Consider the following 12,057-nt stretch of genomic DNA (forward strand, 5'->3'; position numbering starts at 1 on the left):
GCTAGGCTAGGGAAGCCAGGCTCTTTTGGTCTCCTCATTTATCTGAAATTAAAACTCTGATGTACACTCCACATCATCCAATTATGTTGCTCCAGCCAGACAGGAAATTTGAAAAGAGAACCTGCCAAAATCAACTTCACTGAGCCATTCTGAAATTTATAATAGTCCCTAATTTGGAAGTGAGTTTGACTGAAAAAAAAAAAATCAATAATTTAACAAAATCTTTACAAGAGGTACCATCCAGACATGTGTTAAAACCAGGCATCTGAGATCAAGCAGCCTAAAAAAACTGAAGCTTGGCTATAAAATGCAAGTACAATCCAATTTATACTTACCTACAGCATATCCTTCATCTCATAAACTACATGTCTTTTTTTTATATTAAGTTTTTAAATTATACAGAAGCCCCTCAGCTGTTGCAATTTTTTGGTACAGATGCTGCCTGACTGTTAGGGTCCAAATATGATCTGTGATGAAAACATATTTCTGTATGATACAACTTTGTTATCTGAATTTTTTTCCAAGAGCTTCTCATGTTTGCAATCTTGGCTGTAAACCATAGTATCAGGCATATTTGCTCGTTTGTTTAATTCTTACACCTCCAGCAGAACCATGCTTACACAGTGCAAAGAGATGGCCTTATGTATCATAACGTACTTAAGCAGTAGAGAAATTCCATAAAACATGCTAAAACACATTTAAAGACATCTAATTTTGTACTCACTAAGGCATGTATTGTCCTGGAAGAAATTCAGAAATTTCAGGCATTCATCTATGTCGTTACCGCTGTTGCTGCAGTCACACCATGGGGCAACGCTGAGACTATTTGAGTCTATGTAGTTTGGTGTCATCACTGTGCCTATTAACAGAGCGAAGTGCAGTACTGTGAGCAACCTTTTTACTAAAATATTCTTTGCATTCTAAGAAGACAGCAAACAGCACTTAGTAAGATGTGTATTCAGAGCTGGGTTCATAATCCAGACCCATGGCAGGGCTCTAACTTCCAGACTTAACAGTTCCTGGCTCCTTTTGCCCTTTGACACCCAGCCCTGTGCTGTACTTCACACCCTCGGTTGTTTGAGTACAATCACTTTAGGGACTGTAAAATGACTCATGCAGTAAAGACTCATTCCTGTCCTCCAAAAAGTTTTATATCGCATTCCCACAGAGAGCTGCATCAGCAGAATTGACTGATGAAAAACTGTGGCACAGGGGAGGGATGGATTGGGAGAAGGTGGGAACCTCTTAAAAGGGCTTTGCTGCCAAATCAAACATAAGCAGACCTGTGTCCTTAGAGTGGCACTCTAAAAAAACAATTTTTTTTCCTTGTTTGTGTTTTTTCTCATTTTTGTTTTAGCTGCAAATAAATGGCTGAAACTCAGACATCCAGTCCTGAGCTACCTCCTTCAGTCTGGAGTCAGCCTGAAAAAAACATTTCTGAAACACATGAGCAAGGAAAATCCTAGTCATGCTGAGAGGAGCCCTAATACATCTTGGAGGGGAGTTAACCCCATAGTGCTCGTTAGGGACCTGCTAACAGAGTGGGTTATGGCGATGAACAAAGCAAAAACATAACCAGCATGCATAAAATGGTAGAGTAGATTCTTTGCGGGTAATAAATTACTATTAATCTTGCTGCATCACTACTTTTTCAGTACAGTGATTGTTTCCTAAACATTGTCAACAACTTGCAACCACAGGTTCATTCTAACTCTATTACAAATTCTTGCGTTAATATTCTCACGTGTGTATGTCACCTCAAGGCTATCAAGAATGAAATTAAACCAAAGAACATATTTTGTGTCCTAAAAGATACACAGCAACTGTTCATCACTCATCTGGATCAGGCAACTGTTATATGATCAGCACTTATTCAAACAAGTAGTCTCACTGAAAGTATCGTCCCCGCAGGTCAGAGATTTCAAACTTCCCTAAGGACTGAGAAGTTTGAACCTTTATTTTATTTGTCTGACCAAACAGGAAAAAATAAATAAAAAGGGGTAGGTATTTATACATATATCAGACTTGCACTGATGACAGCTGTTTCAGGAAACGCATTCCTCACTTGGTAATCTACAGTTCTAGAACAAGCTATGTATCATGAGGAAATGTGATCACATCTCCTCAAAACAGACATCAAAGTAGTCATTAAGAAGATGGAATAGATGAAAGATAAATATCAGAGACCCAAAGTGTACACTAGCAGAGAAAATTCGGTCCATAGGTCCAGGATCCCGGAGTCTGCAATACCACACAGGAAAGGGCTATCAAACACCAAGCTAAAAAAAGGAACATTAGAAATAAGACAAATCACAGAATGACGTCAAAGAGCCTTTCAGTCACCAGGCAGTGCTGGGAACTGAACAAATCAACATGCAAACTGCTTCATACATGATGTGGGAGACAAAGGAGAAGAGACATTAAGGGCTGGCCTGAGAAAGGCAGTAATGTATGTGAAAATGAATGCTGTCCCACTGCCAAACTCACAAAAAGCATCTTTTGTCTTGTTTTGGGATATTTTTAAATTAGAATGCAATCCCATACCTTTACCTACTTCGTACTTTTAACAGATAGTTGCAGTAATAATTGCCCATATTTTACATGAGATTAGCACATGAGTAACTAGCACAGTTCAAAATTTATTAAATGGAGGTAGAGAATTTAGTAAAAAAGGCAAATACCATTTGCACTATTGATGAAACCTTGACAGTAGATAAAAATAAGAAGAGGAATGATGTTAAATTAAAATAAAACAAATGAAAATATCTGTCCATTATCCTTTTGATGGTTCAGTACACTATTTCAACCATGTGACAGGATCTGAAAAGTGAGAGAAAACAAAAATCAAGAGGATTTTGCAAATGAAAAGAAAACAGTAGTCTTCAAAAAAAAAAAGGCTAAGTAACAAACGCTCTAGTGAAGGGTTAAAAAAACAGAAAGGTATTGAGGAAATTAAAAAGGTCACTGAGGTAAGACTTTCTTATCATGAAGAGGTAACAAGGTAATTAAAATGGGTCAAGACAGGGGCTAAAAGTGTAAGATACCAAGCTACGATTAGGGTTGATGAATACAGGAAAGACAGGATAAGGACTGTGTATACACAGCACACAAACTGTATATCCAGCAAAAACAGAGCGGCTGAAAGAGCAGCTAGTAGAAAATCAGTCTGTCATTTAAACCTGGGGGCAGATGTGAACCCAAGCAGATTATATGCTTGGTTTCCTGGGGTGGATTTTCTTCTTTCCCTGCAATGTGTGTGCCTTCCCCTTCCCTCCGCCACCCCACCCCCCGCTAACTGGCATCTTGGAAATTCTGCTGAAGGACACTAACAGATCAGAGAAACTATGGTGGTGGGCAGTAAAATAGGACATGCTTGGTTTTCTGTGTTCTGTGTATCAAATAATTCCGTGATGGTCTTGATAGTAGGAAGTCAGGTCTTCGTATTTTAGACAAAAGCAGAATTGACCTGAACACAGCCAAGAGGTTACTCAAATTAGCATCAATTAAGAATGAGGAGATGGATGGTGAGTCCAGGAGGAGAGGCATGTGACTGAAGTTCCTTTGGCCCAAAGCAATTCCAGTTTATTCACACAAACTCATGGAATTCCTGGGAATCCCAGGGAAATTAGGTGGATTTTACTAAAGACAAGGGAAAATGTGTCAGGAAGTGAATGCTACATCAGATCTCGAAGCCAGCAGTTAGAGCATTACCTAACTGATGTGGGAGTGCAGATAGGTCCAGATGGCTTAACTAGGCTGGAACCAAAGTACTGAATTTCAAACGCGTCTATCTCCAATCTTATTCTACATTTCATTTTTTTTTTTATTTTCCTTTAGTTTTTTAAAAAATATTAATTTATCCCTATTATTATAACAAGGAGCCTAAAGCAATGAATTAAGGTTTTCAAAATGCCTGTAAAATATACATAACTTAAAAATTATATATATAACACCCTGATATAAACCTTAAAGAAACCTATATAGACTGTTCTCCATTTAACTGGTAAAGCACCTCATACAAAACCTGCCTGACTCTATTCCCACTTAAGTAATTTATTTCAGGTGGGATACCACTACTTTCACTGAAGTTAACTCTGATTTACATCACTGTATGCGACAGCAGAATCACATCCACTGTACCTTCCATAGAGAATGCTCAATCTCCTGAACAAACTCTAGGGAGGCACAATTTTTGCTACATTTAATGAAACGGCTAAATGAAATAATATTTTATCTTAATGAACAATATTTTATCTTAAAACACCTGGAGATCCTGAAGCTCTGATGAATGAATGGATCTGTAACACCTTCTTCCCCACAGTCTATCTATCTCTTCTTCCTGTGTTTTATATACATTAAGCAGACATTTGAAAGATTGTATCTCTGATTTCTGTCTCAGCATCTTACAAATTTGATGGTCTTCACACAATTTACTCCACTTTTATATCAGCTTGATATCAAAAGCAGGAATTTACTGCTTCAGCACATGAAAGTTTTGTTTTGGTAATTTTTTTTGTTCATCAGAATTACTACCAACACTAGTCAGTACCCATCTTTTTGCATGTGTCTACGGGCTAGCAGGAAGGAAGAAAAATGCTTCTTTTTCACTTTGAAAATTAGACCTCCTTTTGATTTCGACTCCTTAGGGATCCATTCCACATTTCTGATGTGTGACAGTGTTTTGCAGCGTGGTCATCCACAGTAACACAAAACCACCTGACTATAGGAACTGGGTCATCCTTGAGGTTAAATTGAAAAAAGGATCCAACAAAACTGCCAGCAAAATTCACTTGGTCCAGCAAGGACTTCTTGGCAGCTCTTACCCAGAAGTATCTATTAGCAACAGTTGCTCTTTGCCAGCAGCCAAACTTCTTCATCTCATTGACTAGATCAGATTTCAAGGCTATTCAACTCTTTGTTTCAGAGTCAAATGACATTCTGTCATAACTATTCATATGTTATACCCTTTGCAAACTGTCTTCATCTCTTAAGTCATAGAAGCATAACCTTTGAAACCATCACATCTGATTTTACCAGTTGCCACATGAACTTACCTCACTTGTTAGCTGTTAGAGTAATAAGAATGATAACAATAAGCCAGTGAATCTCACTCTCAGACGTTTTGCAGCAAAACCAACCTATTTTAGAAATATTTTATTTTGGATATTATCTCCAGAGACATTTACTTAACAGCAGGATCTGCTTCAGGGCCTCAGCTGGGACCTTCACACCCAACAGAAGGGGATATTACTGCACTGCAGCAGGTGCAGGCTGTAAGCTTGAAAACATCTTATCTGGTGGCCTTTAAAATTTGTTTGTTTCCGAGTTTTGACATTCACTTATTCTTTATTCCCCAACCATGGTATTTCTACAAGTTCACCTTCCTGAGATGATCTCTCTTTCAGGAATCAAATACTGCATGTGGAATATGGAATCTGGCTTGCATAAAGGCATCCTTGTCCCTGTTGACAGTCAGCAAGGTGACAGCAAACAAAATGAATTATGTTGAGGAGCTAAGAGGATTTCAGAAGATAAATTTGGTCTCAGTTCACCTCTATTGACAGGCATTTCAGAAAACAGAGTGGACAGAAGGACATTATGGGAAGAATAGCAGCTGGAAGTAAAACAAGGCTGGGTTGGTCTATTGTCTCATTCCTCAAATGTCCTGCAAACTTTCCCTAAAGACCAAGAGGTATTTTACCCAACCTTGTGATGACAGCAGCAAAAACAACTAAGCTGCAGTTTCACTTATTCTTTTTAACTTCCTACTTCATGGTCCTGCCCAAATTCAACCACCTTAATAAGCTTTACTTTGTAAGCTTAATTTATATTTGTTTATTTTGAATTCGAGCACCTTTCTCTCCTTATCTTCTATCCTTAATTTCCTTGCAATGTACAAATTTACCCCAGGAATCTCTGTAAGGTAAAACAGGGCCAATACACTTAGGTGGAGAGTTTTTCCTAGTATCATATAGTACAGTATTATATTCCACAGTTTTTATTTCATGTGGGCCTTCAAAATATAGTTTGGATGTTTTTCTTAGACGGATCACGCCCCCACCCTTCCTTGCCTTCTTACCAATAAGCCCCGAGTAAGCGAGGAGGCAGTCAGCATAGTTCTCCTTCAAACAGCTACTAACAGACCGTGACTCAGGCTGGCAGTTTGTGAAGAAATCTGCAAGGCGAGATCTGTAACATGAAGAAAAATGCATATCTTTAAAAAACAAGCCTGCAGGCATTCTTACCTTTTACACTATTTTTATTTTTGGACAAAGCTTAATATTCTTTAACTTAAATATCTATTGGACACATACCAGCTGACAAGAGTCTCTTTCTAATATGCATCTCTTTCCAGAATCCATTTTTGAAGTCAGAACAAAAAAAGTGTAGGAAAACAGTAAAAGGGACAGAAAAACAGGGAAATGCCTGCCCTTTACAAAAAGAAATGCTCTGCATTTTCATGCCAAAAAAAAAAAAGACAAAAGAGCAATTTTATCATATGAGCAGTCATTTTGCCTGGATCTGAACTCTAACTGGAATCTGTTATTCTATAGGAGCAGAACACAGTTTCTGCTGTTTCACTGATTACACAAACCAGTATGTTTGTGCTCATAGAGTCCTCTTACTACATGACTTGAGGCAGGACCTGCTTTGGTACTGCCCTGAGTTTCCAGAGAATGGGCTTACCCCTGCTCTGGACTGGCCGGCAGACCCAGCTGGCTGAACTGGGGTGGCAGGCAGATCCAGGTGGCATGGTCTCCACAGCCCCCCGGAGCCATGGTAGTGAGAATCTATTTGTTGTAAAATGTGCATTTATCCGAAGTCTACAGCATTGAGCCCAGGGCTCAGAAGAAGGGACTACGTGCTCTGCATCCAGTTCTGTTGCTGAACGGCCGTATTATCTTCACTTACCTCAGTTACCCCAAGTCCAAGAGGGGGAGAGAACTGCTTATTTATAGAAAGTGCTTTAGGACTAGGACTGAAGCTGTATTGCACTTAACAGATCACTACTACGTTGGAAAACAAGAAGAGGACTAGCAGCCAGGAACTCTTGTGGTTATTTGCGCTTTAAAGGCCGCATAATGCTCCCATTCAGGTCTGTAAAATGTGAGATGCATCACTGAGGTGGGTCACAGTCCCACATCCTACAGCCACCCTCGTGCCCATCTTGGCCTGCTCTCCTGAGCTCTTTTCATGCTTTCACTTAGACTCATAAACTTGGAACAGTGACTTTTGTTCATTTATAAAGTGTCATTTAGACTTCTGTCTCCGTGAACAAAATTATTTAACCTTCCTACTTCAATCTTCTCCTCTGTGAAAAAGGGATGAAAATGTGCTCTTGCATATAACAACTCACAGTGATGTTTCAGGATCAGGTGCGTAATCTTTGCAAAGCCCTCTCAAAATCAGAATAGCATCATCTATGCATTTTCAGCACTGCTCTAGTATTATGTAGGTTTGCAATATAAACACTCTTTTTTAGTTTTGCAATAAAAACACAAAAGTTAGCAGAAACAAGTGATTTGCAAATGATTTACTTTATTTGTTTACATGCTCCAGAGACTAATTATCTTTGTTTGCTTTATTGTTTTACCTATCTCAGAACGGCATTGGATGTACATCATTAATTGGCCTGAAAGTACTCATGGGCAAACTTCAAAAGGTTCACAGGCTTAGTTTGAGAAAGCATCCTATAAATAGATTGTATGCAAACTGTATCTGAATTTATCTGAGCTATTCTCATGACCTCTTTTTAGTTCCATCCCTCGCTAACTGCACTGACACCAGCAAATCCATGGTTGCCTTCAAAACACAGTCAACTGTAAGCTTTTCACTCCCTCCCTTCCCTTATTTAATCATTTAACCTTGAGATGGACATCTGTACCCAGTTGCCTTTAATAGCTTTAAACAGTCAAGCTCTCTACCAATCCTTCAAGATGCCCTATATGTATACCTGAATTTCTAAATTTCCATAAAAGCTCTACTGCGCTGGTGACTATATACTGTACCTACCACGAGACAGGCTGAGAAGATACGGGGAGAGATAAATAGCAGCACCATTAAGATAACCTGGGCAAGGAAACCCTATGTCACTGCAGTGATTCCTCTCTTAGTCGATAATTAAGATAGTGGCTCGGATCCAGCCTTCTGAGCAATTGGGAACCAAGACCATTGACAGATTCTAAGGTTTTTACAAATACCTGGATGAAGTCTGTTTTAGGACAGAAGAGAAACTATTACATCTATCTAGTATGAAAAATCTTTGCCATGGTAGAAAGAGCAAGCCTGCTGTATGTGTAGAATTTTTGCATTTCTAAAACAAAGTAGCTCCTCTGGTTTAAATTTCATTATTTATGTGACCACAAATAAACCTTTTCGAAGCTGCAATTATATGATCAGCATCTTGAAAATCCTGAAAACATTTCTTGCAATCATTTAATCATTCTTAAATGTCCGGTTCTCCCTTAGATTATTAGGTGCATTGGTCCAGAGATCAGTTAATGCATTTCTCTTCTCTAAATGTTTTTAAGGGCTGATAACTATGGTATAATACCATAATACCAGTCATTTGCCAACCAGTCTGCTTAAAGAATTTATTTATTGTAAACCCTAAAGGAGGCTAAAAATTGCTCTGCTGATCCCTTTTGCATACAGCTTGATTTCTATGTTAATTTCTGAAGAATTTTTGTGGTCATAAAAGGTAATGATCTGACAACGTTGCACATTTAAGTTTTCATAAGCCAAATATAGTTCAGATAGCTCTGGTCCAAGCATTACTGGACATCATCATAAACCTCCTCCCCAGTGAGTCATCCAAACTTCATAGTATCAAAGTTCTCACTCTCTCCTGAGCTGTTAACTACACCTCATATTTATGTAAATTCATTTCCACTGGAGATAAAGTTAAGACCAGTAAATAAAAACAGAGAGAGACCTCCACCTGCCATAAAATAACTCCATCATTTTCACCAAAGATCTGCTGATTAATGCTCACTGAAGATCTAGCCCCAAACATTTCCAGTAGACTGGCACTGACAAAAGTGTGCTCATCAGCAATACCACAACAGTGGTACTGTTATTTATCTAGAGAGAGACAAATCAGCCTAATTAGAAACTGTAGAATCATTTATCGTAAAGTATTGCACATGATATTAAGAACTGTTTGGGTAAAACAGACAATCCTTTTAGGGATGCTGAAAAAGAGCAATCAGATGATAGCAGTCCTATTAAAAAATGTGCATGTTGTGTTAGCTTTAGTGTTCCTTCAGTAGGAAGTAACCTGTGGGTAGTAACTTCTGGGTAGGTGTCTAACCCATGATCGAGCAGTTTGGTAATCTAGAGGACAAACAGAGCTTGCAACATGTGTGCTTTCACGTGTGCATCACTTTACATGTGCAATGCGCATATATGTATCTATTTGCTAGATGGCTGGATAGAGACAGTTTTATATTGTACATCACATGTAGCAGGACCAAATTTAAAAGGAACTATCAATTTATTTTTCTGTTGAAGAATCACAAATCCTCTTTGCACACAGCAGCATTAACGATTTTTTCCCTCCCTTCGCATAAAAAAAGGAACTGAAGAGAAGCACACAGAAATCTTCTTCCTTGAAAGAAAAAAAAAAAATCCTCTCTTTGTAGAGCAAAAAACCCAGAAAGTAAATGAATCCTATCTTAGCCCTGGAAAATCTCCTCAAAGTAAACTGCAGATCTTCTGGAAAGCTTACTTTAAATATTTTGTATACCACTAACTGAAAAAATAAGAATAATCCTATTGGCAAATTCAAAGAGAATCTGCTCTAACAACAAATAGTTTTTCTGAGAATAAGAGAAAAAAATCCCAAACCTGCTATTCTCTAATGCTTTGTATTAGCACCAGTAAAATCATTTGTAACAGTTAAAAATACAAAGAAAACAAAGTTAATTTGTTTTCCTTATGATAGTGGTTCTTCAAATACTCAGCAGGATAAATCAAAACTTTCAAATTTTGCTTACAAATAAGATTTGTTAATAGCAGTATTCTATTTAATCTGCATATAATTTTTGAGGCAATTTTTTATATTAGCACAGCCTGTCGCGTAGGCAACTGATTAGTTTTTCACTATTTTTTATTCTCAAGGTTTTGTAAAAGTTCTTTGATGTTCTGAAATTATCTTTGATATTTATCAGTTCTCCCTCTTTAAAGCTGGTCAACTCAGCTTCAGTACTGGTGCCATATTTAAAAGTATGATATAAATGATGAAGTTGCAGAAAATTTCTAAAACTGCATTTTTAGTTTGGATCTAGTGTAAATCATGGCCTACTGGAAAGCAGCTCTACGAACCAGACACGAGTCCTCCCCAAGAAGTACCCCAAACCCTGGGTGGGCAGGTGTTGATTTGTCTTACTTCTTTTTTTCTCTCTGGCTGTATGTATCTTGAATTGCTCGTACACAGGGGCTGAGCTGAGAGAGAGGGAAATCTCTCTCAGCCTTGCCTTTGCAGTGGTGCTCTTCAGACCAAGAAAGACACTGAATCCGGATCTCCCGCTGACTGCACGTACGTGTGCTGTGATGTCCAAGTGAGTGGTTACAACTGCTTGCCCTGTTAGGGAATGCAGGGAGCGACGGCTGCTGTCCGCTGCGCTCACCTCGGTGATGTTAGGTGAAGTCTAGACATGCTCACCACCACCTCTCTTTACATTGCTGCCTGTGTTTAGGTACCTATTTATGTCTCGACAGCAGTAATATAAAGAGTACGTAAATGCCAAAGCTGAATGACTGGGGTGACTACACTAATTAGTGAAAGCTGCTCTAGCGTCTAGACACCATTTGGCAGACACAGTACAGTCACGTAAGGGAAGTGCTGCATCAATATTCAAAACAGCAAAGTAGTATAAATCTGACACTGAAAAAAATCAGGCTAAGTCAATGAATATGTGTCATAGTGATAAATGACACCATTATAGGAAAAAAACAAGCCAACATACTTGTTCTTCTTTTGTGGGGGTCCTCCTCTGTAGCTACAAATAGCTCCTGTATAGCTTGGGTGGTGCTATTTCTGCTGGGATGCAATAGTGGCAAGAGAGGTTGGTATGTGGCCAAACTAATGGCTTCATTGTTGGAGGAGCATTTCATTTTCTCTTTGTTTCATGAACACACAGTGAGTGGGTGGCAAGAAAATGAGGCAAAGGCTACATAAGAAACTCTATGAACCAGTGAGCTGAAAAAAGCCTCAGAGCAGCTCCATCACAAGAGAGATGACCCTCCCAGCACCTAGTAATATAGCTTTGACCCAATTTTTTTTCATTAAAAGACACTAGAGCTGTGTAATACTAATACATCTCATACCTCCTTAGCTACACACACGCACTATTGAGCACCTGTGAGCAACTATGAATTTTGAAAGTTTTTTTAAATGGTCATTTTTACTTATATTTATTAAACAGCAACTCCATTATTTTTTTTCAGCAAAAAGGTTATTTTTTCGTCGGTTGCTATCCTCTTTCTCAAACAATGACAGTGTCCAGGTCCTGAGGGAACTAATGTCCCTGCCCTGGGACTTCCCCTACCCAGCCTATGGCCCAGGGCTCCATTCCAGCCCCCCAAGGCCTCAGTCCCTGCCCCAGTGATGCTGTAGGACCTCGGTCTCCAGCCCCTCACAGCCCTGCCCTGCCCAGCCATGGGCCCCATTGAGCTAGGTCCACCCATGGGCCGATGTCCCAGCCTGTCCGCAGGGAGATGCCCGATGCCTGGGGCTGTCCCCAGCTGCCCTGCTCCCTGGCTGGGGTGGTGGGACAAGCCCTGCCTGTCCCAGGGGAGTCCCCACGGACCCCAGGGAGCCCCCGGTACATGCTGCGCCCTGACACACTGCTCAGCATTTGTACCTTTTGGGAAGCGGGAAGGAAGGGTAAAAAAATAAAGATCTGATGGCAGAAGATTTGGCTCCCAAGACCTGAATACTGAAAACAGTTTCTCTCCCACAAGCTGATCCAAATCTTTTGCAACACTGGCAGAAACCATTACAGGATCTTGGACCCAAAATACCAGCTACTAACTGAAAGAAGCTGTTTTTTA

At 39.4% G+C, this 12,057-nt stretch overlaps 1 protein-coding gene across 1 annotated transcript in view; it reads right to left on the reverse strand.

The window, feature by feature from the left end:
* Nucleotides 1-12,057, reverse strand: part of GFRA1 (GDNF family receptor alpha 1) — a 142,233-nt gene that overhangs the window by 29,129 nt on the left and 101,047 nt on the right. The window contains exons 5-6 of the mRNA XM_068399186.1: nucleotides 6,080-6,189; nucleotides 725-859 (exon numbers count right to left, since the gene is read on the reverse strand). Of these exons, the coding sequence (XP_068255287.1) occupies nucleotides 725-859; nucleotides 6,080-6,189 (245 nt within the window). The remainder of the gene's footprint in view (nucleotides 1-724; nucleotides 860-6,079; nucleotides 6,190-12,057) is intronic.

This window comes from Nyctibius grandis, chromosome 4, assembly GCF_013368605.1.
Source record: "Nyctibius grandis isolate bNycGra1 chromosome 4, bNycGra1.pri, whole genome shotgun sequence".
NCBI classification, from domain to species: domain Eukaryota; kingdom Metazoa; phylum Chordata; class Aves; order Nyctibiiformes; family Nyctibiidae; genus Nyctibius; species Nyctibius grandis.